Source organism: Elaeis guineensis, chromosome 15 (genome assembly GCF_000442705.2).
Source record: "Elaeis guineensis isolate ETL-2024a chromosome 15, EG11, whole genome shotgun sequence".
NCBI lineage: Eukaryota > Viridiplantae > Streptophyta > Magnoliopsida > Arecales > Arecaceae > Elaeis > Elaeis guineensis.
Genome location: NC_026007.2, coordinates 18,948,723 through 18,971,024, shown reverse-complemented (window position 1 = coordinate 18,971,024; position 22,302 = coordinate 18,948,723). Strand labels below are relative to the sequence as shown.

Here is a 22,302-nt window from a genome sequence, read left to right as displayed (position 1 = left end):
TCTTATGAGCACATTACTCTTTATTGAGATTGCACATATATTTACGTGGAAGCTAATAGTCTAGTTGATAGGATGGCATCTTATATGGCCAATCATATTGAATCCATGTTGTGAGATTTTTCGACAAATATTTCAGTTCAAATGTTGCTAAATATTTTATTTTCTAATTCTCATGAATGTACCATACTCAAATGGTTTAATTCATCCGATTTACTAAAAGAAGTGTGAGAACTAGGGTTGCAAATAGATCAAGTGACACCAAGACATGCTTGATCCTAATTCATGTACTGATCTTGATATTGGACTTGAATCTAATCTAGTAGATGATCAGTTGGGGTTGAGCTAGGTACATATAGAAAATATTTTAGATTTTGTCAGTCATTCGGATTGGATTAGTGTCATGTATTATCTGGTCCCAACCCAAAATAATAAGATTTGGTCAGATCCTTATCTACATTTGTTCACTAACAATTATTCCATATAAAAGATTCTTACTTCTGAATCAAATTGTATTTTGATCGATACAAAATTATTTTTTAATATGATCAAAATTCTTTAAGAGGTTAACAACCTCAATAGCTGACATTTTTTTATGTGGTAGATTAATCAGTTTGGAGATTTTTTTTTTAATAAAAAAATAAAAAAATGACATAAATTAATTTTTTGGAGTCAATTTGGATAGGATCGGGTTGCATAACTAATAACAAGCCTCAAAATAGACCCATGTACTGTATAAAACTGTTGGGTTATGTCAAAGTTTATAAAATCAAAATCCGATTCAGAATGCAGGAGGTATCTAATATTTGAACCCTACATGGCTTCATGGTATGCGAGAATGGGACGCACCGGATTTTAATGGGTCAAATTGGATCGGGGCATAGTCAACCCAAATCATTTGTCGCCATACAACTTCTGTGATCATTGCTTGGCGGAGAGATTCGGCAGGCTATGGTGATTAGATGCGTCAATCATTGGATCTTTGATGAATGGCTATGATTGAAAACAGGGGGCAATCTGGTCATTATTGGAGGTGGGTGTCAGATCCTTTTCAAAATCGTCGTCTTTTCCAAGAAAACAGTCACACGCCTTCTTCCCCTCTCCCCATCTCTCCGGCCATTTTCTCCTCCAGCTCTCGCTTCCGTGTCATTTTTTTCTTTTTCTTTTTTTCTTGCCTTCTTTCGAAAGATCGCTTCCGTTCTTTCCATTTGGGGAAAGCGATGGCGGCGAGGCGAGGGAAGTGGCATCCGCCGCCGGCACCGACTCCAAGGATCATCCATCTCCCGCGGAGGTCCAGGCTGTCCCGGTCCGCGAAGGCGGCTTTGGCGGCGGCGAAGGCGCGGCCGACGAGGTTGCCGTCGGTGTCCCGCAGGAATCTGGGGGTTCTCTTAGACGAGGAGAGGACGTTCGCCGGCGGAGGTTCGGAGAGGAGAGCCTCGCCCGGCGAGAGCCACGGGGGTTCCGGGGAGGAGAGGTGGAGGTTTCAGGTGGAGATCCTCCGGGCGGAGTGCAATTTTCTCCGGATGGAGAGGGAGGTGGTACGGCGGAAGCTGGAGAGGAATCGGGCTCAAATGGAGACCATCTTGAGATCCGCCGTGGAAACTCTCATTTCGGTATCTCATTTCAACCTACAATCTTGTCTATCGATATCTTTATCATTTGAAATCTTGTTGTTGTTTTGAAATTAGGGGAGTAAGAAGATTGATGGGAGTGAGAGCGTGGTGACGGCGTTGAAGGAGGAGATCGAGGAGCTGGAGGAGAAGCTGGAGGAGTTGCAGCTGGAAAGGAGTGGTAGGAGGAGAGGGAAGGAGAGGAGCTGCGGGCGTAACTTCGACCGGCAAGCTTCGGTGCTCCGGCGGCAGCTCGAGAAGATGGCGGACGAGACCAGCGTCAGGCAAGTCCGAGAGATCGCCGCCGAGGAGAAAAATGATAAGGAAAACTCTCCTCTTCAATCCGATCGTCCTTGCCGGTTTCCCGATGTAATGGTGCTCACTGGAGTTCGTGATTTTTTTGGGGTTGCTTTTCTCTAAATTTCTACTTATGATCATGTTTTGATCGAACAATTTAGACGGTGACTATTCCTTTTTTTTTTTTGGTTTCATGTTTTGGGAATAAAAGGTGGAGATGCTGAGGAGGAGGATGGAAGGGCTGTCCAAAGAGATGTTGGAGAGGATGGAGGAGTACGGTTGCCTGCTGTCTGCCAACTCCTCTTTCTACTCTCACTCCACCACCGTTAGTCGCAGCGAAAGCAAGATGATGAGGTGTTGCAGCCGCAGAAGAGTGATCGAGCATACGGAAATGGCAGTGAAGTCGCAACACTGCCATCCACAACAGGTATAACTCAAACCTGTTTAAGTTGGGATGCCTGTTCTTTAACGGGCTTTTCCATGTATTATATGATGAGAAATTCTTTGTGCACCGCGCGCGGTGCAGAAAATCGCGGACCACGCGCAGAGCCGGAGAGCGGTGAGAAAAAAATAATTTTTTTTTTCGGCTCCATGCATGATCTTATCACCGCGTGCGGTGCACAAAAGATTTCGCTTATATGATATGCGTTAATGGGCTGGGAGAGACTCCGGTCGGGACCTCAGAGTTTGGTCAACTGAGGGTTTAGGCCTGGTTTTTAGTGGGACATGGAAATGGCAGGACAAGAAATTAGACCATTGACTGGTCCTCGACCACAGATGTTTCTCAACGTGAGCTCATGTCCTGTTGTGTTCTTTTGGGGTAGTGTTTCAAGTGGGACATGGTTTTATTATTTTTAGTGGATCCCATGTGATCGAATCAACTACGGCCTGGGGATTTACCTAATCACAAGTGGATTGCACCAAAGAAAGAAAGAAAGAAAGAAATAAAAAGCTTTCTGGTTTGGTAATCAAGTGCCCACTGAATGACGTAAAAGTGAAAATATATAAGGCTCAATGGTATGCGTTTTCCTGGTCTTGGTCATGATTAGCAGTCCAATCAATGAGTCCAATAAGCGCAAATATTATCTTGGGGAACCTATAACTAAAGAAAGGATTTTGAATTTGAAGTTTGGGATTTGGATGGTTGGTGGTAGCTGTTGTGCTTCGAAATATTGTTGGTTTGTGATTATTATAGAAAAGTTCATAATGGTGCGACGGGATTTTTGCTTGGACCGTGGTCTAACATTATCTATTCGTGCCGCTCAGGGATCCACCTTGGTCGGATTGCCGGACCCACCTTGGTTGGATTGCTGGACAGTACATGGCCTTATAATCCATGCATGTTACAACACATTTGGTCCAAGCTTAGAATCCATGCATGTTACAACACATTTGGTCCAAGCTTTCCTTAGCCCATACCCTAACCTTTTAACATGGGTGGTGTGTGATCTTAGCTCAGATAGAGGTTGTATCTTTTGCGGCAACGAAGGCTTCACTTTCCTTCACACGAATCCATCATTGGATCACACAATGTTCATTTTGAGAACTATATAGATCGATGAATGAAAAGTTTAGAGTGCTTTGAGATATGTATAAGATGCGATCCAACAGTCAGCCTTATAAAAATAGATCGATTATTCTTTTGTGTGAAAGATATAACACAGACCTATCTTAGCTCAGCCTAATGGGTCACAAATGACCTTGTGTTGGAAACAAGCTGACTAATGATATAATCAGATAGATGTATGACTAATGGTATTCATATTAGAAACAAAATTTAGTTTTGTACCTATACTATAATAATCGATATATTACGTGTACATATACATCTTAGTTACGTATATGGGCCATGAAGCTGCAAACTAATATCCAAAGCCAAGTCGAATTCCAAGTCAGGGCAAGAGCGGTGCAACTAGGCTCTGCTCAAATCTAGAAATATACAGGGCTGTCACCATTTAATTTTTAAAAATATTATTTTAAAAAAGCTTTTTTAATTTTTGTAATTTTGGCACTGCATGGTATGTGCCAGGGTAGGGGGACACGACCAGGGCTGGCTGGCTGATGGCGCGCCCACCTGCGTCGGCATGTAATTAATTCCTCCATTTTAGTTGTGCCCAATGATATAGCAATATCTGCTGCTTTACTATTTGATTGACAACTTTGAATTCAATTCTGATTTTTTCCTGAGATTGTTGATGGAGTTTGTACTTGCTTGAATTAAGCTAGGTTTTCCATCAAAAAACAAAAACAATTGAGCCAAGGTTATGCGTAGCCCAAACAGCTATGGCAGCCTTTGTCAGTTGTCAGCAGCTATACCAATACTGTCCGATACTTACTATGTGACTTCCAACTTCCAACCTACCATTGCTCAGGCTCATAATTCCTCAGATGATGCACTCTCCAGCATAGTAAATGTTGCTTCTCGTGTGAAAAGCCTTGAATGCAACACGTGGTCGTTTAATGCTCTCACCACGTTTAAATGCTTGGCATGGATTGTGTCCCAGATCCTTGGAGGCATTATTATCAACTGACTCCGAGTTGGCGTGGTCCCTTCCCTGCCTTAGCTTTCGCGGTTTCATTTTCCCTCGCATTGCGTTGGAAGCCCAAGGGCCTGTCTCAGCTGGCCTTCACTTTTGAAACAAAAAGTGCCATGTTTAGGCCTTGCCTCCCCCCTAGCATCCAACTTCATATATATATATATGTGTGTGTGTGTGTGTGTGTGTGTGTGTGTGTGTGGGTGTGTGCGCGCGTGTGCGCACGCGCGCGCGTGTATGTATGTATGGGGAGGGTTATGAGATCCATTCTGCGTCTCTTCTTCCTCCATCCAATCCTATATGTTGTGATAGTCATATATTGCAGTCTAAACGGCTTCCCGGTATACTTGAACACGATGTCCGGATGTAGGACATGGTTTTATTTTTTGTTTTCTATCTCCAGTCAATCACCACTTCACGATTCATGCATTGCACGACAGGATTGCTAGAGATAAAAATAGGCTGCAGATATCGTGCCTCCGTCTGCATGTGACCTATTCATATAGGATAATTGCTTGGTAGATCTCTTAGTGGCTCTCCTGAGAAGCTTCTCTCCTTGCACCAAAACAGCTGGCATGGCATCAGGTCTTTCTATGAACTGCAAACATGAGCCATGCATTTAATCTTAGTGGTTCACGTCTTTGATCATCAGGAATAGTACGACCAAGGCACAGAAATCGATAACTTGTACCTCACTTGCAATGAAGATGCATTAATAATGGTCTATAAGAACACCTTTAAAGTTTACAGGGAAAACAATAATCCCCAACAGTACATGATTTACTGAACAGATAGATAACAGCAGCGATGTTGTCGTAAGGGAACAGCATGCTCTTCGTTTTTTGAGCAAAACAGCATTTCTTTATGGTAGAACATAAGCTGTATTAATTGGGAGTGTATTCTGATGTGCTGCAGGTGGAGGAGGAGAAGGGATGGGCTGTGATGGGGTCAGAGAACTGCTGCAACTGCAAGAAGGTGGTGAGGAGGATAATGGAGGAGGTGAGGTCAGAGACAGAGCAATGGAGTGAGATGCAAGGCATGTTGGAACAAGTTAGGGTGGAAATGGAGGAGCTCCAGTCATCCAGGGACCTCTGGCAACATCGCTCCATTACTTCTGAAATGAATATCCACTCCATTCAGACTCAAGTAAGCTTTTCCTTCGTCTCATCATGGCCATGCCATGCATATATATTTCTCTCAACCATTCGAAGTGCAAGGTGAATTAAAATAAAAAATATGTCTGAAACATGTGTTATTAAATCATGTTTGCTGTTTATGCCTTGTTATATACTCTCCAGTTTTTGACCAAAGTAGCAAGCATTTAGGTGAGGTTGGCCATATGGATGAAGTTACGGTCCATAACAGTTTATTACTAGCTCTCAACCTGACATCAACCATTATAAGATTGTCATCTCGTTTACCTAAATGAAGTTAACACGGCGAGATTGATGGCATTAGGGCTTCATATCATTTTACTTCATTTTATTCAATAATCATATATTCTAATTCGGGGACAGGTAATAATGTTCACTGGACCATTGATGAATCAAGTGGTGCCCATCATTGGTTCAAGTTGTCACTGGATTTTTGAGTCTATCTGATCTAATCTATTTTCTATGCTTGTAAATATTTTTGAGGATAACGGTGGTATTGCAGATGCTGGAGTGGAAACGAAGAGCACGCGCCTCTGAGCACAAGATGACTGAGCTGCAGAAACAGGTTTCTTCTGAGCTCCAAATCAAGCTGCAATCAACAAGGGCTGAGCTTTTTCTCCCCCCCACTTCATCCTCTCAAACACATTCAGAGAAATGGAACCAAGATCTTCAAAGGATCAAAGACCAGCAGCAGAGATTGCTGGACTCTCACAGGGAGAAAGAGAAGCATGTCCTGGTCTGCCGCTTGAAGAATCCACATTGCAATTTTTCCCAACGTTTGCCATTGCAGGCTATTGGAAATAACTTTCCTACGTTCCGGCCATGATATTGAGCCTAAGGTACTATGAGATAACTTCAGAGGGAAGTAAAACAAACCCTGGACTGCAGCAACACATGGCCTTGGACTTCCTCAATGGATCAGTTTTGCTTGTACGTCAGACGTGGTGGCAATTCCTGCCACAAGATCCGATAAGCGACTACGGGAAAGGGCATCTAAAATGGAGGATTGGAAAATTTAGTATATTTGAGAGCAGATTTTCCTTTGGTACTAAACGACCGTTGCTTCCAGCAGGATGTAATTTTAGTCTCTAAAGCAATGAGGAAAAGAAAGAAAGATGGAGATAGTGGCCCTGTCGACCAAGCACTCTTTTGGATTGCATGGATTTGTATCTACATGGATTTGTTGGAGCATAATTATCACTATGGATGTGGAGTCAAATCAAGGAAATATGTGTGTGAAATGTAACAAATGCACTATATATTTTGATAAACAAAATAATCTGATCGGAGAAAAAAAGATTTTTCTCAATCTACTTAATACGAATCTCTCAAAAAAAATATAAAAAAAAATAAAAGAATTGCAAAAGAAGACCTCTAAGTCTTTTTCTTTTATTGACTTTCTATATATCATAAATTGAAGTATATATTTCTTATTTATAATATTGGTGAGGTCCTCTCTTATATAATTTAAGTAGGATTCCTCCCATAGTTTAGATAATACTATATCTTAAAAAAAAATATATAAATAATTATAAAAAATATTAAATTTCTATAGAAGGTAGATTTCAACTCCTACATCAACTTTGTCTACTGACTCTTCGTGTAATTCTTTATGGATTAAAAGATAACATCCGGTCAAGTCCTTCTCGAAAATGAAAGTTTCGATTTAACTAACCTATATTAGAGTCCAAATGATGGAACTTAGTTTGACTCAACCTCCACTACAAGAATTTTACTAATAGTGGTTTTGCCATCAGTAATAGTGTTATAGCCCAAAATCAGCCCAGCCAAAAAAAAAAAAAAAAAAAAACAGAGCAACCGGGAAGAAGACTCCCGGTAGGAGTCTTCTTCTCCGGCGAAACCCAAGCGAATCAGGAATCCTAGGACCCTTCGGAGTCCTAGGACTCTCTATAAGAAGACCCCTTCCCCTTTAGATTGAAGATCGACCTCCTCCCTCTCTCTTTCTCTCCGTTTTTCTCAAATCGAAGCCGCGGATATCGTTCGGGTTCTCGCCGTGTTTTCTCGCCGGTGAGGTCACCGGAGGTTAAGGTAAGTTTCCCCTCTTCTTCTCCTCTTTCTTCTTCTTCCTCCCCGTGCAATTGTGCGCGGCTGCCGGTGACAAAAATCGCCGATTTTCGGTCGGGAAAGGGACCTCTGTTTTTGGGTCTCTTTTCCTTGAAGTTTCCGGCGCCGGCGATCGGAATTGATCGCCGGCCACCCTCCTCCGTGACCGGAGGAGTGATTCCCGTCGGCCGCCGGCCTCCGCCGCGGCGACCGTGGCCCGAACGGCCGGTCAAGGCCGGAGAACCCCCACCGTCCCCTGTTCGGCCTGGAAGGAACCAAAGAAAAAAAAAAGAAAAGAAGAAAAAGAAAAAGAAGAAAAAGAAAAGAGAAGGAAGGAAAAAGAAAAAAAGAAAAGGAAAGAAAAAGAAGAAAAAGAAGAAAAAAAAAAGAAAAGAAGAAAAAGAAAAGAAAAGAAAAAGAAAAGAAGAAAAAGAAAAGAAGAAAATAATAATAATATATATATATATATATTTATATATATATATATATATGTATGAACAAATAAATAAATAAACAAATAAATAAATAAATAAATAAATAAATAAATTGATGAGAGAGAGAGTTTCTTTCTCTTCTTTCTGTCTGAACCCTGATTTTTCTCCCTCTGGAATTGAACTTTCTCTCTCTACTTTCTCTCTCTAGAATTTTCTCTCTCTAGCTTGTTTCTCTCTCTCTTGATGGATTTTTCTCTCTCTAAAGTTATCCTTCTAAGATTAGCGTAGTGGAAGGCTTCATTTGATGATTTTGATCGAGTTCAGGAAAGAGTCTGATTTTAAGTGAGGTCTTGATTTGGGATTTATTTAGATTAAATTTTGAATTAAAATTAATGTAAAAATATAATTTTGGATAATAGGCACGGAAGAATCTCCTAGAAGTTAGTCGATCCGTTCATTCAGTGCTCCGTGAAAAGTAAGTAATGAATCATCTTCTCGAGATATTCCATATTTATTCTGAAAATAAATAATTATTCTCTGAAATTATGCATGATTTATGAAATTATGTTTTGAAAGGAAAATACTTTTGAAATGTTATGGTATATCGATTTATACACATGTTTAGTGAAAGATTATGATATATATTGTGGTACTAAGTATTTTGATATAGATCGAATTTATGCTCTCAGCCTAACTATGTTTCAGTGGGCTCCGCCAATGGGGATTATACGTTGGTACTTTGTGGACCCTGCCAGTGGGGGTCGTGCGCTGGTATTTGTGGACCCTGCCAGTGGGGGTTGTGCGCTGGTATTTCTGGACCCTGCCAGTGGGGGTTGTGCGCTGGTATTCTGTGGACCCCGCCAATGGGGGTTAAACGTTGGTCATAGTCGAGGCTGTTGAGTTACGAGTATTTTGAAATCGAATCGGATTTATTATATGTGAATATTTAAAAATATTTGATTTGCATTAAATCAGCATGAAATATATTTTTATGTTATTTGCAGTATTGTTCTTGAAAATTAAATAATATCTGAATATCTGGTAGAGATACTTGTTACTTACTGGGCTGTCTAGCTCATTACCTTTCTTTCTATTTTTCAGATTCAGATAATTAATTTCAAGCGTGGGAAGAAATATTGGGACAGAGCTTTTAGAAGCGAGATTAGCATTGTCAACTTCATTGAACTTAGATCTATTGTCTTTATTGTTTTAGTAAAAATTTTATTGGATGTAAGACATTTGATTTAATTACTTGAATTAAAGTTGAATAATAATTATTTGAATTTATTCCACTGCGATGCATTGATATCGTGATGAGATGCCTTGCATGCTTATGGAGAGAGTTCTTCATGAGTATGCGGCGGTTGCCGCGACCCTCGATTCACAAATCTCGGGTCGGGGGCGTGACAATTAATATGGTATCAGAGCATAAGTGGATAAATTATGACACATAGAATTTGACACAGTATGAGTGTAGGTGGGTAAACATTAGGAATATTGGGACGTTAGAATATGAGCATCATAATAAACCCATCCTAACAAATAGATCAATGAATCTGATAAGGTTTTACTACCACAAGGTTACCATGCCTCCCCGTAGAATGACAAGAACTACCCAAGGAATTTCAAGAGAGACATCACAACCACGGGATGGTAGCACTCCCCATCTGACCAGTGGCACCCCTCAGGAGGAGGGAGTTGTAGATCCTAATGGGAGTACTTCGAGAGCACGTCAAGAATCAGATATGGCTCAGTTAATGCAGACCCTAATCAGGATGGTACAAGCGCAACAACAAATACAGCAGCAAATATTTGAACAACTGCAGATACAACGAGATACACAACAACATCAGCATCCACCACCACAACATGGAGAGCAACCAGTACAACGGAACAATATTTCAGAATTTAAAAAGCTTGCTCCTCCAGCTTTCAAGGGAACTACCGAACCTTTGGAGGCTGATAACTGGATAATGGAGATGGAGAAGGCTTTCGCTGTCCAAGAGTGTCTTGATGAAGAAAAGATTCGATATGCAGCTTATTTACTACAAGGAGAAGCATACAACTGGTGTCAGCGACTACAGCGCAAGCATGAACAAGACGGCGAAATACTTACATGGGAAAGGTTTCGGATTGTATTCTATGATCAGTATTTTCCTCGGAGTATAAGAATCCAGAAAGAGCAAGAGTTTATCTATTTGAAGCAAAAGGGTATGAGTGTGACTGAATATGAAGCAAAATTTACAGAGTTAGCCAAATTTGCTCCGAGATTAGTGGATGGTGAGCAAGAACGTGTTCACAAGTTTGAGATGGGACTGAAAACTGAGATTCAAAAACATGTGGTTCCATATGAATTGACAACTTATGCCGATGTGGTAAACAAAGCACTGATAATTGAAAGGGAAGTCAATGCAGAACGCATGGAAAAGGAAAGAAGGCAAAGCAAGAGAGCAAGATCAAATGATATACAAGGGCAGAATAATAAAAACATCAAAAGATCAGCTAAGAGAGCAGTAGACAATAAGACTCAACAGATTGATGATGAGCCGTGCTCCAGATGTGGCAAAAATCATGCAGACAAGGATTGCTATTGGAATATCGGTGCTTGTTTCAAATGTGGTCAGAAAAATCATAAAATTGCTAGCTGCCCACTAAATACTGAAAATCAAGCTGGCAAAAGAACTCATGAAGGACAACATAAGGAGGGCGGAAAGATTTCTAAAGCCCAGGGAAGAGTTTATGCGCTTACTCAACAGAATCCACAGGCTTCCAATACAATGGTAACAGGTATGAAAAATTTTGAGGACGAAATTTCTTTTTAGGGGTGAAGAATGTTATAGCCCAAAATCAGTCCAACCAAGCCCAGCCCAGCCAAAAAAAAAATAAAAAAAAAACAGAGCAACCGGGAAGAAGACTCCTGGTAGGAGTCTTCTTCTCCGGCGAAACCCAAGCGAATCAGGAATCCTAAGACCCTTCGGAGTCCTAGGACTCTCTATAAGAAGACCCCTTCCCCTTTAGATTGAAGATCGACCTCCTCCCTCTTTCTCTCCGTTTTTCTCAAATCGAAGCCGCGGATATCGTTCGGGTTCTCGCCGTGTTTTCTCGCCGGCGAGGTCACCGGAGGTTAAGGTAAGTTTCCCCTCTTCTTCTCCTCTTTCTTCTTCTTCCTCCCCGTGCAATTGTGCGCGGCTGTCGGTGACAAAAATCACCGATTTCCGGTCGGGAAAGGGACCTCTGTTTTTGGGTCTCTTTTCCTTGAAGTTTCCGACGCCGGCGATCGGAATTGATCGCCGGCCACCCTCCTCCGTGACCGGAGGAGTGATTCCCGTCGGCCGCCGGCCTCCGCCGCGGCGGCCGTGGCCCGAACGGCCGGTCAAGGCCGGAGAACCCCCACCGTCCCCTGTTCGGCCTGGAAGGAACCAAAGAAAAAAAAAAGAAAAGAAGAAAAAGAAAAAGAAGAAAAAGAAAAGAGAAGGAAGGAAAAAGAAAAAAAGAAAAGGAAAGAAAAAGAAGAAAAAGAAGAAAAAAAAAGAAAAGAAGAAAAAGAAAAGAAAAGAAAAAGAAAAGAAGAAAAAGAAAAGAAGAAAATAATAATAATAATAATATATATATATATATTTATATATATATATATGTATGAACAAATAAATAAATAAACAAATAAATAAATAAATAAATAAATAAATAAATTGATGAGAGAGAGAGTTTCTTTCTCTTCTTTCTGTCTGAACCCTGATTTTTCTCCCTCTGGAATTGAACTTTCTCTCTCTAGAATTTTCTCTCTCTAGCTTGTTTCTCTCTCTCTTGATGGATTTCTCTCTCTCTAAAGTTATCCTTCTAAGATTAGCGTAGTGGAAGGCTTCATTTGATGATTTTGATCGAGTTCAGGGAAGAGTCTGATTTTAAGTGAGGTCTTGATTTGGGATTTATTTAGATTAAATTTTGAATTAAAATTAATGTAAAAATATAATTTTGGATAATAGGCACGAAAAAATCTCCTAGAAGTTAGTCGATCCGTTCATTCAGTGCTCCGTGAAAAGTAAGTAATGAATCATCTTCTCGAGATATTCCATATTTATTCTGAAAATAAATAATTATTCTCTGAAATTATGCATGATTTATGAAATTATGTTTTGAAAGGAAAATGCTTTTGAAATGTTATGGTATATCGATTTATGCACATGTTTAGTGAAAGATTATGATATATATTGTGGTACTAAGTGTTTTGATATAGATCGGATTTATGCTCTCAGCCTAACTATGTTTCAGTGGGCCCCGCCAATGGGGATTATACGTTGGTACTTTGTGGACCCTGCCAGTGGGAGTTGTGCGCTGGTATTTGTGGACCCTGCCAGTGGGGATTGTGTGCTGGTATTTTTGGACCCTGCCAGTGGAGGTTGTGCGCTGGTATTCTGTGGACCACGCTAATGGGGGTTAAACGTTGGTCATAGTCGAGGCTGTTGAGTTACGAGTATTTTGAAATCGAATCGAATTTATTATATGTGAATATTTAAAAATATTTGATTTGCATTAAATCAGCATGAAATATATTTTTATATTATTTACAGTATTGTTCTTGAAAATTAAATAATATCTGAATATCTGGTAGAGATACTTGTTACTTACTGGGCTGTCTAGCTCATTACCTTTCTTTCTATTTTTCAGATTCAGATAATTAATTTCAAGCGTAGGAAGAAATATTGGGACAGAGCTTTTAGAAGCGAGATTAGCATTGTCAACTTCATTGAACTTAGATCTATTGTCTTTATTGTTTTAGTAAAAATTTTATTGGATGTAAGACATTTGATTTAATTACTTGAATTAAAGTTGAATAATAATTATTTGAATTTATTCCGCTGCGATGCATTGATATCGTGATGAGATGCCTTGCATGCTTATGGAGAGAGTTCTTCATGAGTATGCGGCGGTTGCCGCGATCCTCGATTCATAAATCTCGGGTCGGGGGCATGACAAATAGTATCAGAGACAGAACACCGTCGCTAATTGATGGTTGGAATAATTCTTGTCGCTAATTGCCATTATTAGCGATGAATTTTTTAATCATCGCTAATAACCTCTATTAGTGACGGCATTTGTGACGGCTAAATTCCATCATTGTTTATTTTTTTATTTTCAAATCAAATTTTAAAAAATTTAAAAAAAAATTAGGGATGGCTACTTTGTCGCTAATGTCGTTGCTAATAAGTATTAGTGACGGCTTTATGCCATCGGTAATAGGTAATTTTTTTAAAAAAAATTATAATAATATTTTTTAAAATTTATTATAATTAATCACAATCAATTATGATTTTTAACACTTATTATAATTAAAATCCAAAGATAATATTGTGGAGAAAATCAGTGCAGGGGTAAAATGGTAATTTTAAAATTTTTTCAAAATCACTATTTTACAGTAAAAATTATTAATTAATCTAATTAATTAATAAGAATTTATTCTACACTAAGATCTAAATATGATATATAGCATGCATGCATTTAAATTTGAAATTCGAATTTGAATAGTAAACACTTTACTGTAATGTGTTCAGAACACAATACCTTTGTGCGGGTAGTAGATCATCGCAATCTGATCCCCGTCGGAAGAGTCTGATCATCGCGATGCAGCCACATAGCATGTCTGACCCCTATGGATCATCCACACAAAGCTCCCGGTCTGATCGACTCCTAACAAGTGCTAGCTCGTTGTAGAGCCCTTCCAACGGCCGATGCTGATCGAACTCCTTCGATCGATGTCTGTCGATTCTTTGGATGCTCTAGATCGTCAGTAGACATGCTTGAGAGGATGTTGAAGATCTCTTTGAAATTTGGTGGGCTCACGACACTCGTAGCTCACCTTCTCACTTCCCGAACTCCAGGCTGAAACCCTGAAGAACTCACTGAAATCCTGCGCACACTTTTTCTTTCTTTTCTTTCTTTTTCTCTTGGAAGGATATAGACCTTTACCTTGCACACAAGGATTCCTCACACCCAGATTTTCTCTCCAAAATTTTTCTTACACACGCCCCACTCTTCTCCTCCTTTTAAAACAATGTCAAACGTCTTATCCACGTGAGAGGATAAAGAAAAGTAATTGCACATTTGAATTAAAATCAAATTTTGAATTTAAATGGAAATCAATTTATTCCTATCCACTAAGGGTGTGAGAAGAGGAGGGCATGGCTTAATTTATGCATGAGTGATTTCATGAGAAACATTTTTTCGTGTAATAAATGGGGCGTCAGAAAAGGATAAGGTCAAGGTGCTAAGATTGGTTGCTCATTCAAATTCAAACTTTGTTTTGAATTTGAATAGCCAACCAATCATCCTTATCCACTCATATGGCACATTAAAGTAGGGCGTGAGGAGGGCTTTGCGTGAGGAAAAATTCATGAGAACTTCCTTCTCGTGAATTCAAAAGGACGCAATAGAAGTGAGGTGGCGCAGGGAGAATGGGTCAAGGTGGTTTCATTATTTAAACCAACCTAATTGAACCAAATAAGTTAGACCCAATTAGATTAATTTAAACCTAACTAAATTAGGCTTAATTAGGCTCAATAAAATCCTAATCAAATCAGGAATTAATTAAGCCCAACCTCTGATCAAATCAGGAACCAAACCATCTCGACGATTAGGTCAACTCTTAACCTAATCGGATCAAACCCAACTGAATCCAATTCAATTGGACTTGATCCAAAAATAATTACCCAATCAAATTGAGTTAATTAGCGATCAAATCACTAATTAAACCTCTCATAAATATTGAGTCCAAATTCGATGGGTAATCGGGCATCAGAATTCATCGATATGTAACCCTGATCGAAGAGTTCCAAACCAGTGGGACTCTTGACCCCGATACCCAAAATGTGTGGAACTCGTGATCAGAGAATCTTGATTCTCGATCACAGAGTCTCAGACATGTAGGACTCATAGTCCACGAGCATTAGGACTCTTCATCAGCCATCAGATCAGATAGGAACCTCTAATGTGTGTGACCCCGCAGGTTCGAACCTAAGCCGGTAGCACAGGAATCAATTCCTGTACCAATCGAAGTGACCATCTAGCAATGGTACCCGATGACCGGATAGGTCAAATGATCGCAATTGCAACACTCAGAACCTACGTGAATATGGTTACTGTATAATTCATTCTTTTGACCTCTGTGTTTAGGACGACTCAGGGTTAAATTGTCAATCCTGATTAGATCATCCGAATCGTGCTCAACTGAAATAATTCTATGACTCCTCACAAAGACTACCCTGGCCAAGATTTTGCTAAATTGAAACACGACTGTACACAGCTCCTAAACTGGAGTGGTCAATCTCATCTTGACACACGCACCGACAAGTCAAGTACTTGACTACACCCAGCAGCCTTCCGTCACTGAATTAGAAATTCAGGTAGTCCAGTGCCTAAGTGCAGTGAGTTGCTTGCAAGTCACCGTGGCGGTCTCAAGTCGGAGGGATATTTATACCCATATTCGATCGGAGCAAATCTTGACAGCAGAAATAGCTCCAGAGTCGGTCACGTTCAATGCAGATGTACCCTTACATCTCACCTGTATGCTATACCAGTGTCTCCACACTCATTGGTTAAGAGGACAACCAACCTATATGGCACACAATGACCTATGCTTGATAAACGTTGTCATCCTTGGTAACAACGTATCATTTGGTTGCGAACAGATTTAAGGACTAAATGATAAATCCTCCTTTGTCGAGTCTAAATAGTCCTAAGGACTTCACCATAACATAGGAGTTCATTAGAAGATGAAACATTTTATGATGAAAAATACTAAAATAATTTTTATTAATTCATAATTCATGTACATATACAAAAATGAGCACAACCGTCAACAGGCTGATGATTGGCTTTGGGACACTATTTCCAACAATCTCCCACTTGGCCTAAAGCCAATCGGTGCAGTATCTAATACCCATCTTCGACTTGTAGTCGTCGAACTCCTTCACCGCAATGACTTTAGTGAATGGGTTGACCAGATTCTTCTTTCCGTCGATCTTCTGAAGGTCGACATCACCTTGATCTATAATTTCTCGGATGAGATGGTAGCGGCGCAGAATATGCTTTATCCACTGATGTGCCTTGGGTTCCTTCGCCTGAGCAATGGCTCCAGAGCTGTCACAGTAGAGCAGAACTGGATCAACAAAGGAAGGTGCTACTCCGAGCTCGGTGATAAATTTTTTCAGCCACACCGCTTCTTTGGCAGCATCTGAAGCAGCGACATACTTCTCCTCGCAAACTGAATCAGTCACTATGTGTTGCTTGGAACTCTTCCAGCAGATAGCCCCACCATTAAGGGTAAAAATAAATCCCGACACACTTTTGCTGTCATCGTGATCAGACTGGAAATTAGAGTCTATAAACCCTATAAGTCTCAAGTCCGATTCACCATAAACAAGCCACTGGTCCTTAGTATTTCTTAAATACTTCAGGATGGTTTTAACAACCTTCCAGTGATTCTCCCCTGGATCAGATTGATATCTACTCACTACCCCTAGTGAGTATGCCACATCTGGTCGTGTACATGTCATGGCATACATGATAGATCCCACTGCCGAAGCATATGGAATCCTACCCATATGCTCTCTCTTTTGAGGTATTGTCGGACAATCCCTCTTCGAGAGAGAAATTCCATGGCCTATCGGTAGATAGCCTTTTTTGGAATTCTCCATGCTGAACCTCTTCAGCATAGTATCTATGTACGTAGACTGGGATAAACCAAGAAATCTTTTAGATCTATCCCTATAGATCCTCATCCCTAGGATGTAGGAAGCTTCTCCCAAATCCTTCATGGAGAACTGTGACAGCAGCAAAATCTTTATTCCCTGTAATGCAGGGACATCATTCTCGATTAAGAGAATATCATCCACATACAATACAAAAAATACCACTACTGGACCATTAACCCATTTATAAATGCAGGGCTCTTCTCCGTTCTTAACGAAGCCATACGTCTTGATCGTCCTATCAAAATGTATGTTCCAACTCCGGGATGCCTGCTTAAGTCCATAAATGGACCTCTGTAGTCTGCACACTTTAGACTCATCAGTGGATGTGAATCCTTCAGGTTGTATCATATACACCTCTTCATCCAGCTCTCCGTTTAGGAAAACTATCTTCACATCCATCTGTCAGATTTCATAGTCCAGATGGGTAGCTATCTCAAGCATAATCCGAATTGATTTGAGTATTGCCACAGGAGAAAACGTCTCGTCATAGTCTATACCATAACGTTGACGATATCCCTTGACAACCAGACGGGCTTTATAGGTTTTCACCTTTCTGTCTGCACCCCTCTTCCTCTTGAAGACCCACTTACACCCTATGGGTTTTACTCCTTTGGGTGGGTCAACCAATGCCCACACATCATTGACCTTCATGGACTCCATTTCAAATTTCATGGCCTCTAGCCATTTCTCAGAGTCGGGTCTCTGCATTGCATTCATGTAAGTGATCGGATCCTCATCGTTTTCATCAAGTTTGATAGGATCGTCATCCTGGATCAAGAAACTATAGTATCTGTCCGGTTGACGTGGTACTCTACCAGATCGCCTTATGGGTGCTTGAACAATGGGCTCCGGATCTGATCTAATCAAATCTGATTCAGGTTCAGCAACTTGTGTCTATTTTTTCACCTGTCGAACTTCGTCAAGTTCGACCTTAGAGGCAACAGTCCCTTCACCAAGGAACTCTTTTTTCAAAAAGATTGCCTTAAGACTGACAAACACCTTTTGCTCATCAGCCAGGTAGAAATAATATCCTTTGGTCTCTTTTGGGTATCCTATAAAATTACACTTGTCAGACCTAGGTCCTAACTTGTCCGTAATTAAACATTTAACATAAGCCGGACACCCCCAAACCCTAAGGTGCGAGAGTACTGGCTTACGTCCTATCCATATCTCATATGGCATTTTGATTACAGACTTACTCGAAACTCTATTTAGAAGGTAACAAGCCGATTCGAGCGCATATCCCCAGAGGGAGATCGGCAGACCAGCAAACCCCATCATGGATCGAACCATGTCTAACAAGGTCCGATTCCTCCTTTCAGATACACCATTATGCTGTGGTGTTCCAGGAGGAGTCCATTGAGAGAGAATCCCATTCTCCCCAAGATATGTCAGAAACTCATTGGAAATGTATTCACCTCCTCGATCAGATCGAAGAGTTTTAATACACTTTCCAATTTATTTTTCTACCTTATTTCGAAATAGTTTGAACATTTCAAATGACTCCGACTTATGCTTCATTAAATAGACATATCCATACCTCGATAGGTCGTCTGTGAAGGTTATGAAGTAGAAATATCCGTCTCTTGCACTTGAGCTCATGGGTCCACATACATCAGAATGTACCAGACCCAAGAGTTCGCTAGCTCGCTCATCTTTTTCAGTAAAAGGTGACTTGATCATTTTACCAAGAAGACAGGACTCACAGGTTGGAAGTGATTCACAATCACCTACTTCAAGAATTCCTTCTTGAGCCAACCTGTTTATCCTGTTCTTATTGATATGACTTAGCCTGCAGTGCCAAAGGTAGACTTCTAGCATATTATCTATTCTAGGGCATTTACCGGAGGTTTGAACCACATTAACAGGTTGTGATAGAAAGTAAATTCTATTATTAAGTTGTCCAACAAACATTGTAACACTATTCAAAATGATATTGCAAATATTTTTTTTTATTAAAAATTGATAACCGTACATGGCCAAAAGGCCTACAGAAATGATATTTAATAAAAAGCTTGGACAATAGTGACATTCACTCAGAATTACATTTCGAGAATTGATTATAAGGTTCATGATTCCTAATGCTAGAACTGAAACTTTGCTTCCATCTCCAACGTTCAGGAACCTCTCGCCTTCATCAAATCTCCTACTGACCTGCAGACCCTGCATCGAATTGCAAATATGATAAGGGCTTCCGATATCCAATACCCAGACAGTAGTATCACAAATGAAAAAGTTGCAAGATGTTATCATATAAGTATCTTGCTTCTTCTTTGGCTTGTTTGGATCCAGTGAGGCAATGTATAGAGGATAGTTCCTCTTCCAGTGCCCCTGCTTCTTGCAAAAGAAGCACTCCGCCTAGCTCTGGTTGGGCTTACGCTTCTTGGTCTGACCCTATGCAGACATCCCAGCATGCGGCTGTACCTTCTTATTCTTCTTCTTCTTGTTCTTCTTTCCTTTCTTAAAGGGTCGACGATCAGAAGAAGACCCTCCCACAACATTCACCGACTCCTTATGGAGCTGGTGGTCCTTCTCAAAGTTTTGCAGCAACCCCAATAAGCCATGGTAGTTCACTGCAGGCTTTGTCATTCGAAAATGAGTAAGAAAGGGAAGGAAGGACTTGGGCAGAGAATTAAGGATCGCATCCTTACCGAGCTGCTCGTGCAGGAGAAAACCCAGTTTACTTAGGCGCTCAATCATTTCGATCATGTACAGTACATGATCAGTGATTGAGGCTCCATCCCTCATCCGAGCATTGAAAATGGTACAACTAGTTTTGTGCCTTTCAACGTCATCAAGCATGCCAAAAGAGTCGTTCAACATTTGAAGCATCTTCTGTGGCTGGGCGTTCTCGAACCTGCGGCTGAACTCATCATTCATTGCCGCCAGCATTATGCACCGGATGGTGGTGCGGTCGTTAAGCCACTTCTGGTAAGTATCTCGGACCGTCCCTCTAGCGTTCAGGGCTGGCTCCTCAGGTGCCGGATCCGTTACTACATAAAGGATCCGCTCATGCTCAAAGATGATTTTTAATTTTTGATACCAGCTATCAAAATTAGGTTCCATGAGCTTGTCATTATCTAATAATGACCGGAGCGATAGGGTAGTGGCCATAGCTGCATAAAAAAAAATCAGACCTATATTAGTACATAAATTATTAATACTAAAGACTTGGACTTTAGTCTAAATTTTCTCCCAGTATTTTTACGAATTGGTAGCCTCAACCTCCAATTCGAGGAATTATTTTAATTCCTTAGTGGGTACTAAAATCCACACAGACTATACACGAGCCCAACTTTGGTTGGTCAACCCATATGCATCTATGGGTAGGTTCATAACCAGTTGTTTCTCTAAACAACTTCTAGTAATTAATTTTACCCCAGAATCTAATCAGTAGGCTTTGGCCTCCACTGAAAAAATCTGGTTAGGTCCAACCATTAACATGATTTGATTTGGTGAATCAGATCAATAAATGATCAAGCCCAACTTTGGTCGGCCAACCTAACCACCATCAGAAAGACTCAAACCAAATTATCATACTATGAATGATAATTTCATTAGTCAATAAGCACCAGGCCTTTGAGCCTCCAATGATTATTAAACTAATAGACTCATTATCACTCACTTAATGGGAGGCTATGACTTAGTTATCAATATAACTTAATCATTTTTAGGACCTAATAATTTTTTTTTTTTGAGAATTTTATTATAGAATAGATGAGAAGATAATATCCAGCCAATTTCAATCCTCCCACTGACTTCACCAAGTCAGATTAAAAAGGATTTACTTAAAGCTGGCATTAGGAGCACCTAAATCAGTCAAACTGATTTACCTAATGACATGAGTGAGCCCTAATCACCAAGTGATCTAATCAAAACCTAATTCACCAGGTTGGCCAGGTAAGTGAGATCAGTGGTGGGGATAAGCCATTAACTCGTCAGAGATCGAATCACTGCGAGTAGCTCCCGCTTAAAAACCACTGGTCAAACTGTCAAACTTATCTTTGACATCAACCGGTTCATTAGTTTTAATTTGATCAACTTAGTAAATAGGATTCCACCGTGTAGCCATGAATTAAGTCCATCGTGGTCTAGTTAAAGACATAGACCCATTCAACTACAACTATTGGAGTTGAGTCTAGAGTATCCTTGATCTAATCTAATTCAACTTTTGATTAGATTTGACCAATTACTCTAATTTAGTCCATTTCTTTAAGCTAACTTTAGGTCTAACCCAATTATAAACCTAATCCATCTAACCCATTGACCCATAAATTTATGCAATTGTCATAGGTCTTAATTCATAATTCTAGACCTACTAGACAATACTTAATTCTTTTAATTAAGTATTTGGGCTGATAGGTCAGGGGTTGGCATTTCAAAAATAATTTTTAAATTTAAAAAGTTTTATTTTCTGTTCATCAAATATGTTGACTCATTTCACAAATAGATCAGCACATTTCATAAATAGCAATCCTATTGCTAATTACATAACAGAAAATAACTTAATCAAAAAAAAATCATGAATATTCCTTTAGATCTAATCTAACACATTCATGATAAATTTCATAATTGAACCTTTACAATTAATTCTTTTCGCTTCTTCATCTGCATGGGATATAATTATAGCGGCACCTCTACCGCTATAGGAGACCCCATCGAATGGGAGGAGAGGGCCTTTAAACCCTACTTTTCTCCTATGACCGGACGACCGTGGCAACCAACCCAATTCGATTACTTGCTACTTGGATCAAGTATATCTTAATATACCAATTTTAAAATTTAAATTTCAAATTTTAAATTTTAAATTTTGAATTTTAAATTTCAAACAAATTTCAAATTTTTTAAATTTCAAATTTTGAATTTCAAATTTTGAATTTTAAATTTGAAATTTCAACCAAATTTCAAATTTTAAATTTCAAATTTTGAATTTCAAATTTTTGAATTTTGAATTTTGAATTTCAAATTTGAAAATTCAAATTTCAAATTTTAAATTTTAAATTTTTGAATTTTGAATTTCGAACAACTTTCAAAATTCAAATTTTAAATTTTAAATTTCAAATTTTAAATTTAAACTTTTAGATTACAACTTAATCTACGCATGCAAATATATATATCATATCTTAGAACCTTGCTCTGATACCATTTGTGGGGAAAATCAGTGCAAGGGTAAAATGATAATTTTAAAATTTTTTTAAAATCACTATTTTACAATAAAAATTATTATTAATCTAATTAATTAATAAAAATTTATCTTATACTAGGATCTAAATATGATATATAGCATGCATGTATTTAAATTTGAAATTCGAATTTGAACAGTAAACACTTTACTGTAATGTGTTCAGAACACAATATCTTTGTACGGGTAGTAGATCACCGTAATCTGATCACCGTCGAGAGAGTCTGATCATCGTGATATAGCCACACAGTATGTCTGGCCTCTGTGGATCATCCACATAAAG

The 22,302-nt window shown here is 39.5% G+C and overlaps 1 protein-coding gene across 1 annotated transcript; it reads left to right on the top strand.

The window, feature by feature from the left end:
* Positions 1–1,082: 1,082 nt before the first annotated feature.
* Positions 1,083–6,910, top strand: LOC105057917 (uncharacterized). Its single transcript, XM_010940638.4, has 5 exons — positions 1,083–1,610; positions 1,686–1,976; positions 2,116–2,331; positions 5,354–5,584; positions 6,095–6,910. The coding sequence occupies exons 1-5, from the start codon at positions 1,218–1,220 to the stop codon at positions 6,416–6,418; spliced, it is 1,455 nt and encodes a 484-aa protein (XP_010938940.1). The 5' UTR covers positions 1,083–1,217; the 3' UTR covers positions 6,419–6,910.
* The last annotated feature ends 15,392 nt before the right edge of the window (positions 6,911–22,302 follow it).